The sequence below is a fragment of the Passer domesticus genome, chromosome 3 (assembly GCF_036417665.1).
Source record: "Passer domesticus isolate bPasDom1 chromosome 3, bPasDom1.hap1, whole genome shotgun sequence".
In the NCBI taxonomy this organism is placed as follows: Eukaryota; Metazoa; Chordata; class Aves; order Passeriformes; family Passeridae; genus Passer; species Passer domesticus.
Window position 1 is genome coordinate 64,532,499 of NC_087476.1, and position 18,654 is coordinate 64,551,152.

At 38.6% G+C, this 18,654-nt stretch overlaps 1 protein-coding gene across 1 annotated transcript in view; it reads right to left on the bottom strand.

Annotated features, from left to right (window-relative positions):
• The window catches only part of PEX7 (peroxisomal biogenesis factor 7), a 42,400-nt gene extending 24,237 nt beyond the window's left edge, over positions 1 to 18,163 (bottom strand). The window contains exons 1-5 of the mRNA XM_064413612.1: positions 17,971 to 18,163; positions 16,566 to 16,623; positions 14,929 to 15,079; positions 10,443 to 10,520; positions 10,027 to 10,135 (exon numbers count right to left, since the gene is read on the bottom strand). Of these exons, the coding sequence (XP_064269682.1) occupies positions 10,027 to 10,135; positions 10,443 to 10,520; positions 14,929 to 15,079; positions 16,566 to 16,623; positions 17,971 to 18,094 (520 nt within the window). The 5' untranslated portion in view covers positions 18,095 to 18,163. The remainder of the gene's footprint in view (positions 1 to 10,026; positions 10,136 to 10,442; positions 10,521 to 14,928; positions 15,080 to 16,565; positions 16,624 to 17,970) is intronic.
• Positions 18,164 to 18,654: the final 491 nt, after the last annotated feature.

Below are 18,654 nucleotides of genomic sequence, written 5' to 3' on the forward strand. Positions count from 1 at the left end.
AGTTCCTAATGGCTTGTAAAGATATTGAAAGCTGCATCAGCTGATGAAACAACTAAGCTTTTCAATTTTTTAATTGGGATTTTCCCATTAGCCCTGAATATTTACCTTTGTGTCAGTAAAAATGGATTCTCTAGCTCTCTAGCTTCCAGAGAGAGAAAATTAATTAGAATTTATTATTATCATGCTTATGTTCATTTAGGACATAAATTTCATCACTAAAAGGTGATTAAAACACTTGTGATTTCTATAAGAAGCATGTATAATACTACCTAAATTTAAAAAAAAACATTGCTTTACGCTGCTACTGAAGAAATTATTGATAATTCCTTATAATTATTGTTTTCATGCCCTTTATATATAAGCACTTTGATGGTTTTAGTGCCTTGTTGGTCACTGGCTGTAAAGTATACTGCTGGGCTCAAGAAAAATCATAGCTCTTTTCAAGAAACTGGCTGCAGATCAAATGAAACCATCCCTAGAGCCACAGCAATATTCCTAATTGCATGAACCACCAGACCCTGCAGACTTCCCCCCAAAAAAAAACCCATGAAACATTTGGAAAGTTTAAACAAATAAGGCAGAGAGAGCTTGGTTCACTACATGTCACAAGTGCAGCCTTCTGACCACGGAGACCATGGGGAGCTTGCTCTGGTGATGGCTGGCTTGTCCTCAGCCCTCAGGACTGGGAGAGATGCTGCACTCTTGGTGGATAAATTCCCCATCTGTAGGGTGGGAACAACCCCCAAATGCTCCCTGTTTTCACTCCCCTCCCCTACTGTCAAGAGGAAGACTGCTGCTCAGCACACAGACAGCACTCCTGACAATGGCACCCTGCAGCCAGCTGAAGCCTCAAACATCGCTACAGAGCTCATAAAACCAGGGCAACATATGGAGAGGAAGAAGCACGAGCAGCAGGGTTTTGGCAAAAAAACAGGTAGCACGCCCTGGATCCACTCTCCATTAGCCTTGCTAATCTGCTTGCCTGCAGAGGACAGTTCAGTTTGAGTTTTAAGTCTTTCTGAGATATTATAATGGACTTCTTAAAAAGATTTTATTTTAATTTCATCAGATAACATAGATTTGAAGGGGAAACACATATTTCACAACAGACAGGATCATTTTCCCCAAGCAAATATATAAATCCAGGTGAACTAGAATGAACTGCTACACTAGCATTATGAGGGCCAAATGCAATTGGAAAAGTAAGTTATTCAGCCAATATTAATTTTGACACTAAATGTAAAATTGCCCCAATTACTTCTTTTTTAATAGAAAACGCTGATGCATGACAAAAGGAAAAACATTGTTATTTTCAGTTTTGTTTTTTGTGGGTTTTTGTTTGTTTGTTTTTTGTTTTTTGTTTTTTTTTTGAAAATGCTAGACTTAGCAGTTATTAATTCTGGCTGGCACTATCAGTGAAATGTTTTTAATGGAGTAACACAACATGCAAGTGAACCTTTCTGTGAATAGAAAATACTGATCTAAAGTCAAACAAAAATCCAATTTTTCCATTTAAGTGGAAAAATCAGATTAATTAAAAAACCTGATAAACAGTGCAATCCTGACACAGTGAAATCCTGACTTAGTGCACATTTTAATGAATTTTTTTAAACCTGAAACTTATTTCCATCCATACATATATATTTACATTACACTTCCAGCTGACATACCAAAGTAAGCAACCAGAAAATTACCCAACATTTCCCCCATAAAATATTTCTATTTTTGTTAGAAGCAGTTTCTGTATAGCAACAGATTTTTACTGGTCCATTGGATAATTATGATTTCAGAATTGTTCATACATTGTACTTGCTTTCTTTCTTTCTAATGAATATTTGTGAAATCTTGGACGAATCAATAAAACTACACAATATACACTCATCTATTCAAAACTTTTCAATTGATGCTAATCTGCAAGTACATCATCCTTATACACAAGATAAAGATTGCTAATGTGAATGACAATGTCTAATAGTGAAAAGATAAAGTTTATTTAGATTTAAATTTCATGTAGCTTTTATACTACCTTTTTTATTCACAGATATATTTTACCCAAATTCATAAATCATCATCTCCAAAGTCCTGTGAGAACAACCTGCTAAGCAATCATTTCTAAACAGTGCAGAGGTATAACAGAAACTACAAAAAATAGCCAGGTATTTGGGAGGTTAATAAAACCCCATGAAACTTGAAACACTATCTGAAGGGGAAGTTCTAACTAGGACAGGTACAACGTTTTTCAGGAACCAGCTTCCACTAGACCAGGCTGCTCAAAGCCCCATCCAACGTGGTCTTGAACACTTCGATGGATGAGGCACCCACAGCTTCTCTGGGCAACCTGTTCTGGTGCCTCATCACCCTCAAAGTATACATTTCTTCTTAATACCTAATCTAAACCTACCCTCTTTCAGTTTAAAGCATTACCCCTTCTTCACTACATTAATTTGTAAAAATCAAAACCAACACAATTGAAGTATGTCTGCAGTGCCACTGAACGATTACAAGTTTACATTACTTGCTGACTTACGTGTATTTTTAAATACTAAACCAGATTAAATTATTAGCCCAAATTAAACAGAAAATCTATGGAAAAATTAAAAGCAGAACCCAAATCTCATGACTATCAAACCCAGTCTTTTTATGCATGTTAAAATGATTGTGCTGATTGTTTCTATCGCAGATAATTGTTCTGATTTTGGCTGAAATAGAGATATTTTTCTTCCAAGTAGCTGGTACAGTGCTGTGATTTGGATATAAGATGAGAATAATGTTGGTAACACACTGATGTTTTGGATGTCACTGAGGAGTGCTTACACTAAGTCAAGAATTTTCAGCTCCTCACGGTGCCCTGCCAGTGGTGGAGCTGGCATTGCACAAGAAGTTGGAAGGGGACACAGCCAGAACAGCTGACCACAGCTAACCAAAGGGATACCCCATAACAAATGTAGTCATGCTTAACCTACAAAGCTGGGAGAAGAAAAAGGAAGAAAGATGTTTGGAATGATGGCATCAGTCTTCCCAAGTAAGCATTATGCACGATGGAACCGTGCTTTCCAAGACATGCCGGAACACATGCCTGCCCATGGAAAGCAATGAATGAACTCCTTGTTTTGCTCTTGCTTTTGCTTTACCTATTAGACTGTCTTTACCACAACCCATGAGTTTTCCAGCTTTAACCCTTGTGATTCTCTCTTCATCCCACCATGGGGGAGTGACTGAGGGGCTGCGTGAGGCTGAGCTGTCAATGGGGGTTGAACCAGTACAACAATACAAAAAAACTTAGAACAGGAATAATGAAGCTCATGGAATTCCACACAAAGAGACAGAAATAACAACGACACAAATAACAGCTTTAGTTAAATCATCCAAGAGTACTACTGAATACACAACATCTATCTCCACGTAGCACAACCTACCTAGCAAGTACACAATTACCAGTGGAAACATACTTTGCAACTGGTCAATTTTAGTTTGATACAAAATGATGTCAAGCTAAAAACTACAAGAGTTTTAAGCTACTTTAGGGAAGAGCCCAACTAATTTTTTTTTTCTAAAAAGAAGAACAAAACAAAATAAAATATTTTTTTAAAAAGTTAGTGAAATCTTTATTTCAGTGCTTCCCAAGAAGATTATACATAAATCTTGGGACACATTTTTTTTTCAAAATTGACCAAAGTTATGACTTAATCATAAGTCATTCTTCAGCAAATGGCAATATTAATTACATACCTACCTGTAACCCAAATGACACAACCCAAATTAATTTACTGTAAAAATCTATTACTGATTATGTCTTCTGAACACTAAACCATTTTATAACATGAGATTTTAATACAAAATACTATAACCTGAAAGTGCTTTATATTATTGCATGTGCTATATACAGTACTTTACTATAATTAACATGCAGTATAAATTGAGGGATAAACTAATTTCCTGAGAAACACTTTAGCTTGTACATTAGAGAATGATTTAGTAAAACTTATTTGATGTGCTGGTTTTAGCTTGGGTAGGTTTAATTTTCTTCACAGTGGCTGCTATGGTATTTTGGATTTGTGCTGAGCACAGGGTTAATATCTAGATGTTTTTGCTATTGCTGAGCAGGGCTCACACAGAGCCAAGGCCTTTTCTGCTTTTCATACTGCCCTGCTGAAGAGGGAGCTGGGGATGCGTGGGAGATTGGGAGGAAACAGCTGGGACATGTAACCCAACTGACCAAAGGCACATTCCAGACCTATGACATCACTCCCAGTATATAAAGTAGGGGAAAGAAGGAGGAAGTGGGAGGACATTTGGAGAGATGGTGTTTGTCTTCACAAGTCACCGTCACACATGATGGGGCCTTGGTCTCCTGGGGATGGCTGAACACCTGTCTGCCCATGGGAAGCAGTAAATTAGTTCCTTGTTTTTCTTTGCTTGTGTGCACAGCTTTTGCTTTCCCTATTAAATTGTCTTTATCTCAATCCACGAGTTTTGTCACTTTTACCCTACCTATTCTCCCCTTGATCCTACTGGTGGGGGAGTGACCCTGTGGCTACATGGGACTTGGTGGCTTGCTGAGGTTAAACCACAACACAGGTGCACAAGACCTGGAGGAATTCAATACTGTGCTGCTAAGTCTTCAAGTAACAGATTGCAAATGAAAACACTCCCCTCACATCACTACGTATATTTGACATAACAAACTAAGCAAGTAAATTGTAAATTCAAAAGCTTCTAGCATGAACAGCAGTTTGGCTGAACTGCAACAAGCCACAGTAACTCCACAGTCAGCTTGCTCTCTAGATGATTGATTTGTACAACAAGTACCATGCAGTAAATTGAAGCATCTTATTCTTTTATCCATTTAGTGTTTGGATTTCAAAAATTTTTTTGCAAAGCCCTGAACCTTTTTTGCTATGGCATTTTTTCCTAACACATTAAACAGGAAAAAAACAGGAGTCATAAGAAGCAGAAAGTGGACCCACACTGCATACAAATGGATTGAATTTAAGCCTCTAGAAAAAAGTGCTTTGGAACACATGAGAAACCACTGTCATGCTTTATTATTTATTAGCAGATTATTTCTTCCATTTTTATGGAACCTCAGCAAATATAAGCATCTTTGGAATTACTTGTCTGCAAGTTCTGCTCTCCAATGGCTCCTTCTTTTGCTCAGTGCTATTTCTGAGACAGGAATGTGAGCTGAAACTTTAGAAAACTGATGTCAAAAACCTGACAATATTTTTTTTTTGTCCAGAAACACAAAAAAGACCTCTACTGAGAAGCTGCACTAATTCAGTAAATGCTCTCTTAGTAGATGTACACCTTTCCCAGCTCATTATTTCAGGCAAAACAATTTGTTCAACCATAGGCTTTTTTACAATTTGAATACCAAACACAGAAAGGTGCACCAAGACTACATGCCAGCCTGATCTATAAACTACAGCTTGACTTTACTACACACATTTATCACCAAGAGACCAGTAAGCAAGAAGATGCTTTTTAAAAGGCAACTCACTAACTCAGCTGGCAGTAAAACAGAATATGAGATAAAAAATGGTTTTCAGTTTCTACATTAAAATCTAGCACTCAATGCAAGGGCTTACAAGAGTGGGACCTGGATTTACAGATTCATTTGTAAAGCAGCAAAGCTACAGTCATCCAACACTTTTGTCAACATAATAAAACTGTATCAGAAATTATCACACCTTGTTGTGGTACAAGAAAATTTGTAAACTCTGGGCTTTCAGTCTGAAAAACAAGTCTTTGAGCAGAGAATACAATTAATTGATCTAAATACTGATGAATACAGACATTGTCAGGCAGATTTTAAAAAAATTTCTTTCCCTTTTCCATGAATTAAGATGTTATTAAAATTATGTACCTGACCTAATCAGTAAACTTAAAGACTTATTTGAAAAGGAAAGCAGCATTAAAACTAAGGCCCCAGTATTTAATACAATAGCTATCAGTCATTCTAAATCTGGGCCTTGTCAAATCCAAAACATTCATATTTTCATTTGTCATTATTGTATCTGTATCAAAGAATACTTGCAGACAAAGGTAAAATGGTATTTGTTAAATACTTTATACTGCTAAAGGACAATAAACCCAGCTGATACTAAAAAGGATGCTTTCGTTATAAACCACAGGACTAAGCAAAGCCTATTGCTGTGCAGTCATGGAGAATCATTTAGTAGAACTGATTAACATGACTAAATACTACTGTTGTGTGCATTTGTAACATTCTTTAATGAGCTTCTCACCAATTTGCTCTCTGGGTTAAAAAAAAATCTAGGCAAATGACATAATGACTCATTAAACCCCTTTAGCCATGAGGCTGCTGTTAATGCTGTTAGTGGCTTCATGTCACTTCTTTAATGACATTTTCCACATCAGTGTGTTTTCAGCGTAAGGCAGACATTTACCAGGGCTCTGGTTTGGTTCCACACGTACACCTGAACATCCTGCTTATCTGCTCAAAAATTGTTACTGACATCACAACAGCACTTATTTACATATCAACAGTTTGCTCTGTTACTATTAACTCCCAGATTAAAAAAAAAAACAAAACCAAAAACAACAACAAAAAAAACCACCACACCAACAAAAAACCCAAACAAACAACAACAGAAAAAACCAGGCCATTTACTTTCTGGTTTTGGAGTACGAATGATTGTACATGAAGATAACAGCATGGTAAACTACCTCACAGATACCTGTAAATGTTAAATGGGAGTTTATTAGATGCTGAATAAAACCTAATTGAACTGAAGCATCAGACATATGTATCTTTTGCAATTCAATTGCATTTTATTGTCCACTGCAGACAAGCTCAGTTTTCTTGTATGCATTCAGAATGGAGACCTAATGAAGCAAAACCAGCTATACCTACTATCAAATTCTTTTTCAATTGCCTTATATTGCCATCTTGGATTTCTCATTTTCTTCATTTGTATTCCTTTTCTAGTCTCATAATAGCTTGAGAAAAAGCCACATTTCAAAATCAAATATTAGCTTCAGGCATAGGTTGATCCTTTTGAACAGCTCTTTTACTGTGGTTTGCAATCCTGTATGGTTTTCTGTTTTCAGTGTTCACAAACTAATTAGTTACATGGAAATTAAACTTCTGCAGGATTCTATGGGGATTCAAATAAAGGCAAAAAATGGCAGGGGTGTGTCATGCAATATGTTTTTAGACCTTCTTTCCCCTCGCTTATTTCCTTTAAAATAAAAAAAAAAGAGTGCATTGTTCTACTTACATTTAGTTTAATCTAAAGTATTTTAAGAGCAACATTTTTTCCAATCTGTGGTTTACAACATACTTAACTTGCCTTACTCATACATGCAGAATTGAAGATGCTGCCACATGAAACAGTTCCTTCCTCAAGCATTACAACTACACTATTAAGATAGCAGTAAGTACATAGTTGTGAGTAGATATGTGTGAGGTGGGATGAGAGAAAGGGGACAGGTAGGGCAAAAGAGAGAAAAAAAAAAAAGACACACAGACACCCTACAATCCCAAAGCAGTACAGACTCCTTCAAGAAAGAAATGGTTCAATAATCTTTAACAACATCCAAAAAAAGCTACTATTTTTAACAGGGAAGAAACCCAAGTGAGATGAAAAGAAGTACATAAAGTTTCCCTCCAGACACATTTGAGTTACTAATTTTCAAGACAACAAAAAGTTGCAAAATAAGAGACCACAGAACTGCAGGTCAACCTTTCCAGCACACGCATCCCAAAGAAGGGAACAGCTCTAAATTTGACACAGTGCTATCACACTGAGATTCAAGTTTCTCTCCAGCTCCAGCTTTAGCTCAATAGAAGATGAATCATCAGTGAAATTTAGCTTTCTGTCCCATGATTTTCTGTCATCCTCATAGAGTATGCAGATCATAGCAAGTTTTAAATGAGGACAACCAGCCTCCTTGAACAGTTCCCCTTTACTTTCATCACATACCTTGACTGACAGAGTAGAATGTCATTAAGCACTGAACAATAAACTCTCTGAACACCGCCTGTGTGATGTACCTTTTTTACAAGGAAATGGCCTTTATGCAGAGAGCTAGAGGGTCATGAGTCCTTCTACTATCCACAGTCCTGCTGACCAAAGAAATGACTGCCAATATGTATTTTCTGTAGTGAAGCAATCTAATCAAACCACAGGAAAATTTCAATGCAAACAAAAAACCTTTTCCACATCAGCATGTCATGATTTCTATGTTATTTCATCTAGAAGTACACCAGACATTTTATTTTGGAAGCTGTAAGAAAGTTCACCATCATTTTGAAGACTTCTTCTAAAATCTAATGATTTTATACCCAGAATTACACTATCAGTGTACTAATAGCAGATTTTTATTTCACACCCGAGTAAGAACTTCACACTTAGAGAAGAAAAATACTGTGTCTTTTGTGCATGTTGTTTTTCCATCAATGAGTGAAAACTGACTGTAATTAGCTTTAGGCTCCAGTAGCATATTAGTCCCTTTCAAGCATCAAAGCAAAAATTGACAAAAGACTGTAGAACACTCTGTAGTGTTCTAGTCAAAACTTCCAACAGCTGCACCCACTGAGTCACCCAAAGAACAGACCAATTGTTATACCCAATTTAGGTACCATGACATATAGCATCTAACAATCAATGTTTCCCAAAATTGCTCAAGTGGCAATGTATTAGAAGAAAGTTTGGCTACGTATCCTAGAGGTTCAAATACGAAATAATTAGTTGCATCAGCAAAGCCCTTTTGTTCATCTAGAATGCCAGAAAATTTATATACCATGGACAGGAGGGTTCTAAACAGGACCTCACTTAAAGAGAACATTCCTCAGAACTTGCAAAAAACATTTAAGTACTTCACCTTGACCAAATAGCACTTAGCTAGTATTTTGCAGCATATAGATAGCTGCATTTCAGTAGAACTGTTCATACAGTGTACAGGGCTCAATCCTGTAAGTTTCTGCACATCATGTTAGACAGGTATCACATAACGTGGCAAAACCTATGCTCCAACATTTGGCTTTCAAGCACTACTACGTAGAACAAATAAATGTTACTCATTCATCATTCTAGCTAAACTCTGCAGGCAGAATCAGATGGAAACAGCCAGACTGAAATTTTATGAAAGCTACATCTACTTTTTCATCTGACTTCCCAGAGAATAGGGAAGACTAGTATCTAGTGTACACATTGTCTCTCCAACTTCAGTTAAAGGAAAACATACTTATGTTTACCCTTTTGATATTAGAACCAAACAATTTCTATTAAAATCAGTACAGATATGAAATCTGAGAAATTTAGGCCACCAGAGTTAATTTATTAATATTTGTATTAAGACAGTTCCTTATAGCCCTTTTAATTCCCAGGCAAACTCTGTGGCTCGCAGCACCTCTCTCCCAGTTAATCATCAGCTGGGCCCCAGGTATCACTGCAGAGCTCTCCTTGTGCCTCTGAAGCAGGAGTAGTGTTTCGAAAACACTACCACCTCAACTCTTCGCCTCTGTGCACACCCAACTCAACTGTGATTGTATTTACCAGCAAGACCCATGGCCCTTGCCAAAGCAATGAACAAAAATTGATTGAACAAGGCACAAAGGTCTACAGAACCGTTTAAAAAGAGCTCAGTAGGAACTGACTACATTTCTCACAGAATTAATAGTCTACCAACACTTGAGATAATTTGAACAAAAACATAGGCCAAAACAAAAAATAAAGTATATAACATGATTTAGTGGTCAATAACAAGAGTGAGAAGAATGGAAGAGAGATACATAAAACAACAGAAAAAACTGCCACAAGGTCATGGCTAGAAAACTGCTGAGCCCCGTTTAAATGGCCAAGAGGATGATCTACTGACTGTAACAGAACCCACAAATCCAGTTGCAGCAATACATTTACCTTTCCTTTTTCCATTTTTACAGAACAAGTGTATATGACACACACTACCATCTGCTGGAAAAAGTGCTGAACTGATCCACTAACACAGAAGGCGGCTTTTGGGTTTTTGTTGTGAGAACCTCTTTACCATCACGCTTACCTGAGGCAGATGCAAAACAACCTGGGATGTGTGGAGACCATATAGTGCTGTAAATGACTGCTTCGTGGCCTTTAAAAGTGCATAATGACTTCCCCACAGCTGGATCCCACTGAATAAAGGAAAAAAGAAGACTGTTGAGATACATATTCAGTAAGAAATGAAAGGTTTCATACATTGAAAAAAAACCATCAACTTTATACATACATACAGAAAGGATTACATGAAGGTTTAAAAAAAAGGCATTTGTACACTTAAACTGGTATCAACTGAGTTTAAGCAACCTCTCAATTAAAGCAGAATTTCAGCCGCAGGGTAAAAATAAACAGGAAAAGAGAATTTGTGTTGTTTCTCAACACAAAGAACTATGAGATCCTAAAGAAATCACACTTTTCACCTTCAGCAGAAAACAAACATACCAGCTTGGCTGTTTGATCCCATGAACCAGACACCACTAGCTGCTCTCCTCTAGTTTGGCTCCAGTCAACACTGTATGCCTGTAAATGACACAAGAGCATAGTTTAGAAGGAATATTAGAATACAAGTTTTGGGCAGTAGTTAGCCAGAATTTCACAAAATAGACTTGGATTTGCAGATTGTATCCCAGTCAGCTGAAAAACCATACTACTGAAGCACAGCAAAACCTCCCAACAATACCATTTACCTGAACAAAAATTAAATGTAGCCTCTCAGTCAGACATTAAAGGTACACACAGGCTAAGAAAAGTATCCGAAAAAACAAAGATGGTCCAAAATGGAGGAAAAAGAAAAGTTGTAACAAAATACACTCACATCTGCCATCACTAGGAGTCTACCACTCTAAAAGCCGTAATTCAGACTTGATTTCTTATCACTGATCCAATTTTACTCAAAGATCTACAGTTTCCAATTGCTAGACACCTCTCATTGTAAATGTTATCTCTCTTCACAGTTGACTTTGAGATTTTAGCTGATTAACAATAAAAGCTTTTTTATTATATCTAGTTCTCCTAAGAAATATATGTCATAGAGTACTCCCGGTTACCATATTTTCCAGGTTCTATAGCACTCTTTTTTTGCCATCCAAATCTTCAAACAAGTAAAATAAAATAAATTAAAAACTCCCTTTTCCTCATAACTACTCACTTCAGCTATTAAGAATTTACTTTCCTCTGTGTACTTGAAATAAGCTCCCTCTTCCCCAACAGCATATTCTAATATTGGCCCCTGCTTTGACAGAGGATACCTGAACTCCACCCTTCACTGCTGATTTTTCAGCTCTGCTGCCTCACAGAAACATGCAGTAAGGTAGTTCTTCAAATTATTTAAAATCCTCAAGTTTCCCAAGTACATGTACAACTTCATTTTTCAAATTCACATCTCTACTTGATGGAAGGTGCAGTCTCTTTTGTTTGGCTTTACCTCACACCAAAGTGATTCAGTAAGTTGCAGCAGGACACAAACCATTTCAGTGTAAGGTGGATAAATATTAGATAAAACAGTTCATCCACTTCACCTCCTGACTCAAACAGAGTTCCCAGGACACTTCTCAGAAATGTGGTCGCTACCTACAAATAGTACGTGGCGCTGCTCTCAACAGCTGGGCCACTAACCACCGAGGATTTGTATTCCACCTGGGATAATCTAGTTCTAGCACAGCAGTGGATATGATCTGCAAGTCAACATAGTAGATATAGGGTTTGTCTTGGACAGATGGAGTTGTTCATTTAATAACAGCAACCCTGTTTTGAAGGTGGAAGTGCTTGAACCTGTGTCACCAGATTAAAAAAGCAGAGAAGCTGAAAGGGAAAGAAATCCAACATTTATCAAAGTCTTCTATGGAAAGTGTCTTGTGTGAAATGGAAATTGAGGTAGTATTTAGTTATTTCTGAGCATCTCCCTTTCTAAGAAATATTTCAGTCCATGCTAGATCCACCTTAGATGAATTGGTTTTCTTCTATTTGCTTATCTTCCATAAGTCGAACACAACCACTGCCCAGAGAAAAACAAGCTGCTTTATCTGCAACTCTCCTTTTTAATTTGACAAAGTCCTACTTCCCATATACTAAAAACCATACTGCTCTTGAACCATTTTGTACTAACTCCTTTCCTTGAGGAGCTTACAGATGTACAAGACAGTGGGACAGTACTTAAAAAAAGCCTTATAACCAACTGAGGGGTGATTATTTTGGGATTTTTACCAAACCATACTCTTGACTTTTCTACTTTTGTTAGCTAATTATACTACAGCTCATCAAAAAATGATCCTTTCCACTCTAACTCTTCCTACTAAAATAGTAATGAAGCAAACACACCAGTACCTCTCCATAGATTCTAAGAATGGAAGACAGGACAGTTCTCCAAAGTGGCTCCCAAGCTCCTCACAAATATTTCTCTCTTTGCCTTTGGATCCATGTGACGGCCTGAGCTCAACTCCTAAGCTGCTGCTGTTTGGAAATGCCCCTAATTGTATCACTACAGTATGCCTCTTTCACACAACAGCTCAGTAAGTTCAACTCTCATATTCATATTCAAGATTTTCCAGAGAGAAACAGATCTTTGGGAAACCTGCACTGTGTCACACGATCCACGTAGCTGGTATTCAATACATTGCACTTGGGATGGATCAGATCTGCTGCACAGATAAGGCAAAGCACACACAGAGCTCCCAGCTCACTCCCAAGCTATCAGCACGTAGATCTGCAGAGCACGTGCTGTGACACGGACCTGGGCACATATGGCACACAGGGCTGGCACTGCTCAGCGCTCCGCAGCTGCAGCAGAGGCAGCGGGACCTGGGCAAACTCTGCTTCGGGCAAGAATTACCAACAGAACAGACAACAGGCTCGGGAAAAACAAGAGATCCTGTCCATTTGGCATGTGACAGGTCTAGGTAACAGGGAGAGGATGAAAAGAAGACAGTGGGAATAACCCAGAAAGGCTCACTTTTACTCTTCTTTCTTTCTCATGCCATCCTCCAATATAAACTTATAGAGACTTCCATGGAAGCTGTGTTGAGCAACTGCGAAAGACTAATAACAGCATAAACCTTAGCTGTTAATCTTTTAGTGCTTTATCTTCAATCATAAAATAAATGAACCCTAGCTTATGCCTAAACAGCAGCAAGAAATGCCTCAGGCAAGATGAAAAAAATAAAGGAAAAAAAAATATGTAAAAACATAAAAAATAGCTTAAAATAAATGTTCAGTAAATGTTCAGGTTCACTTTACAAGACAAATTTAATTCAAGCATTCTATTATCTCACAATCCAGTGAGATTTCATCAAAACCAAAGTAAATTAGACCAATTTATTCATAAGATTTAGCAGCTGGCTAGTGCTGGAATAAAACTCATCATCCTTTGATAATGCAAATTCACTTTTAAATTAAAAATGCACATTCTTTTTGAGAAGGAACAATGATCTCGTTTATAAAAGAAAAAAAAAGAGTCCCTGTCAATCATGCATTAGAAGCAATATAAAATGCAGTGACAAAACTGCCATTAAAAATGTCAGACAGGGATTAAGGATTAGGAAGGTAGTGAGAACACTGGCTGCCAGTGTTTGCCAGAAATTGCTAGGTAAATTCCTTCTGAAATCCATCCTCTTAACACAAGTTCATAAAGAATCAATACAAACCTTTCATATCTCACAATAATCTCAGCCCATGTTTCCTATACTGTCTTTCTGAGCACAGTTGAATATGTCCACCTCCCATGCTACCAGCTCAGCTAAGACACAGACACAGAAATGTTTATTTCACAAACAACAGATGGTGTAACAGAACCAAATAAACTTACTGATGCAATTTCAATGAGAAAATGGCAGAAACAAACAAAAAAAATTGGTACTATGCTTCACCTACATCTTTCTGTAACTACTATCAGTCTTTGAACATTATCAAAATTCTGATCACAACTAGAAACTCCTCTTTCAAAATTCTCAGTTTATACAGCAAGTATATTAAACCAAAGTAGAAAAACTATAAAGTAAGCTACAGAAGATGGGCTCTTGTGCAACAACAATCACTCAGCTTTTAGCTTTGTGCTTCATAGCTGAAAAAATCTTGAAGTTTTTGGGAATGAAATTGAATTTCCTCCATCAGCTTTTTGACTGTATAGCTACTAGATTATTTTATTGAGATCAATGTCCTTTAGATAAAGTATCAGTAAAGTCAGTAAAATGCAGGCTAAAACTCATTGGATCTCAAGTTCAAAGACTTAAGAGAAGTGAGGGGAGGGTTAGAAGAAAAGCTCAAAAAAACAAAGGGAAGAAAAATCACTTTAGGGAACATATATGTATTACAGTATAAATGTCCTTAAAACTATGCAAATATATTTATGAACCTGAATATAATATTCTTCTCTACCCATACACCACTGCACAAAGACACTGAGACTTTAAGAAAATCAAAAGCAACAGTATCAAACCAAGGCTAAAAAAACATATGCACCATCCCAGCATTTGACGGCTGTCATTTCAGTAGGATCTCACAGATGCTAGGAGGGAAAAGGATAAGCAGATCTGGGTGCAACCCAAGTGCTAAGGATCTGCATCATGTCTATCACTCCACAATCTCAAGAATAAGACTGCTGTATCACCTGTCTGATTCAGACCTATCTAATAATGCTCTCTAAAAATCACAGTGTGACTGCAGTAATTTCACACATCACAATGATTACTTAGGCTGCAAGGAATCAGAAATGCTATTTTCTCAATATATTAGATTTGTGTAATCAAGCAGCACCTACTACAGTGCATGAACAGGAGTATGTAAATCCACTTTATATTCAGGTTATTAATTCAAACTACAGACCCAAAAAAGCTATAAAATAACAAGCCGCTTTTGATTATATGACTACAAATAAATATTTTAATTATTCAAACATAAGAGCATCCATTACATTTTTTAAGTTTGCCTGATTTACCTCCAGAGTGTGCTCCTTATAGACTTGCAGTGGACCTTTGGTTTTAGCCATATCCCAGATTTGCAGAGATCCATCTCCACTACAAGTGACCAACATGTTTTCATTGCTCTCACTCCAGGTCACATCAAACAGGCCATCATTCCAGTCAAAACTAAATTGGAAAAATGAAGATATTAGTCTGTGAGAAAGCACGACATAGAAGTCTGGACTAGTTCCATGCAAAGAAAGTCTTTAAATCACCCTTTTTACCATTCTAAACAGCATTTTTACATATTTAAGTTTCAAGTGAATTTCCTATTAATTTACTTCTTTGAATGTCAATTTCCACAACCACATGCCAGAATAGATTGATTAAGTTAAAGCATAAATGAGCCAAGGATCTTCCACACATGAAGAAGGAACTCTGATTCCAGGCTAAACCTCGCCATCCAAATAGAGGTACAAAATGCCTCAGTCTGATCTATGGTTTCTCCAGAATGTAAGAGCACTTTGTTTCTAACAAACAACTGTGGTAAAGAAAGAAATACAACTGTGTTGGGGGAGCCCTATCCAATTCACACCACTATGAATTTGAGTCACAATGAAAACCCAACAGAAACACAGTCATGAATTTACTGAAGAGCTCTACACTGCCTTGAAAATGCTTTCAACAAACCAACAATTCACCATATGGCACTGATGCCATATACCAGTTACTCTGTGACAGCTACCAATTACTGCAATATTGTCTGATGAGAAAAAGTAATTTCATTACCCCCTTTTCACTGAAGGTTTACCTAAGCTTAAGTCCAATTTGATGGCACTGCAGTAATGGTCAACTGCACATGGAACACTTTGATAAACAACACAGTCTTTGGGTCAGGAACTTAAGAGGACCTTCCACCACAAAATAAGTGGAGTCCTTGAAAACAGAAATAAACTGTACTAAACCAGAGTACTTAACAGAAGCAACAGAGCACTGAACATCTTCAGAGTCTTGTTTTATAATTATGAATGAAAAAAATTTTCTCTGAACATGATTAACTATTTTTAAGCACTTCTATGTCAGCCACCTTAATCTAAACAATCACTGTTTCAAGGCATTCCTTAAAACATTTTAGGTTAATAACAGACAAGTATTAAACCCCCTCCTTTCTAACCTTTCTCCTCCCTCTATCCACAACAAAATCAATCTCCTCAAAATTCCTAGAAAATTTTATCTTCTAGGAAGCACCTCCATGACTTGACGTAGCTTCCTGCTCTATTTTCAGTACAAATCAATCGTAAGGGCAAAAATCTAGGTGTCAAGGCACTATTCCTAAAAAGCTAGAACTTATAATTTCAAGCTAGGGCAGAGAAGCTGCTCTTAATTCACATTGCCAGTTTTCTACAAATAGGTTAACACTATGGAAATAGTACAAGCCAGATAATTTCCCATAAAAAAATCGATGCAATGTAAAGATATCTCTTGTACTGTATGTAAATACAAATACAATAATTTCTATGTAAATACAAAGACCTGTATTCAGTAGTTACTTCATAATCTAAAAAATACTTTATACCACTAAAAATAACCAAAACTATTTCAGTTGTGCCTGGTACTCAGAACTACAAAGTAAATTTTTATCTTACAAAAATAAAAGATAAACCTGTATTACCTCCTGAGCAGAACAATCCCAGCTTCATTTTGTTCCAGCACTGCCAGAGTTCCACAACCTAAACCAGCAAAATGAAACAAAACATCACAACTAGTTCCCCAATGCCAAAGGAACTGAGGTGGTTCTGAGGTAGCTTCAGTGTACAAAAAGGGCACATGAACTTTAAGAAGCCTAACAATTACTTGCATAATTAAACATCTTGTGGTCTCTAAAGCAGTAATTCATTTACATCACTTTGTTCTGGTTTGATTTTGGTTCTTTTGGTGCTTTTGTTTTTGTGGGGTTTTTTTTGTTTTGGTTTGGTTTTTTGGGTTTTTTTTTTGTTTTGTTTTGTTTTTAACAACAGTATATCTGTAGGTGAGGTTGAAAAAGACTTGCTTATAAAGCAAAAGCCTAAAAGTGCATTTTCCCCATGGGCCTCACATGATAGACACACCAACACAGAGTTCCCCTTTTGTCTTTTTGATAACACACAGCAGACCAAACGCTTTTTTCACCCCTTCCTGAATACAGTACTACAAACACAGCTCACCAGAAACTAAATAAATAATTCAGTTCTGATAAAACACATTGGTTCTGCTTCCTTATCTGATGGGGATATCGTTAAAGTAGTTCTACACTTGTAATTTAAAAAAAAATTTTGGGGAGCGTTTTGGGGAGCAATATTCCCACTGGAAATGAAAAAGATGCCAGTATTTAAGAACACTCAGCTTGGCTTTTTCAAGAGACCACAGGGTCACCAGGGCCTGTCTGGACACTCAGGAACTAAAGAGCAGCTGAAGGAACAGAATCACACAATGAGCTGAGCTGGAAAGGACCCATCAGGATCGAGTCCAGCTCCCGGCCCTGCACAGCACCACCCCAAAGAGTCACGCCCGAGAGCATCCTCCAAACACTTCTTGAGCTTCTGTCAGGCTTGGTGCTGTGACCACTTCCCAGGGGAGCCTGTTCCAGCGCCCAACCACCCTCGAGGTGAAGAACCTTTTCCTAATATCCAACCTAAACCTCCCCTGACGCAACTTCAGGCCATTCTCTCGCTGTCACCGGAGAAAGTTCTCTTCAGACATTTTATTCACACTGTGTACGTCTTTACTACCACATTTATTCTCGACCCTATGAAATGAGCGCTCCTCCCGAGGGCGTTGCGAGAAGCACCAGGGCAGCAGCGGGCTGGGAAGAGGCGGATCCCGGCGGGCTGCGAGGGGCAGCTCCCGGGGCACCCCCGGCCCGCCCGCGGGGCACAGCGCCCGCCTGACAGCAAAGCAAACGCAGCGGAAAGGGAACTCGTCCCCACATGCTTCGGCATTTGACAGAGTCCGTCTGTCCTTCCGCACGCCCACGTTTCCAGCCTCCTCCTCCTCCTCAGCCGCGTTCCCGGTCACCCCCGCCGCGCCGCCCCCCGCACCTGCCATGCCGTAGTACTGCGCGGCGGCGCAGGCCACGCGCCCCGGGCAGTATGGCGAGAACTCCACCGCGTACCCGTGCAGCCCGGGCAGCCGCAGGGCGCCCGCGCCCGCCGCCGTGCCCATGGCCCCCGCCCGGGCCTCCGCCGAGCCGCGGAGGAGCCGCGGAGGAGCCGCCGAGGAGCCGCCGCGCCCTCGGCCCCGGCGGAAGCGCCCGCCCGGCGGGCGGTGCCGGAGCCGCGGCGCCGCCACCGCCATCTTTGGCCATGGCAGGCGCGGCCCGGCAGGGAGAGCCGGTGCTCAGAGCCGCCTTCTGCCCGCGGGGAATCGCTGCCGAGTGTCACAAACAATCCGCTCTTTTACACGCCACACAGATCGGCTCGGTGTGTGTGCATCAGCCTGAATGCATGAGATGTTTCAATCCCATGTGTGTGCGTTAGCTTTCATTTTTCCTTTTAAAAAGACCTTCTAAGCTTTTCATCCTCCTAATTTCTTGAATAGATCTGCATATTTTATCGTTCTTCTCAGTATGAAGTTGTTCTTTATGGAAGTCCTTTTATGAATAAACTTCTTACACCTGTGACAACTTCTGTTTAATTCAGTGGGAATTTTGCCTTTGAAAGGAAGAGGTGGGTAGGGGGTGTTCAGGCTTAGAAAATTAATAGTAGAGTAGCAGCTGCAGCTTT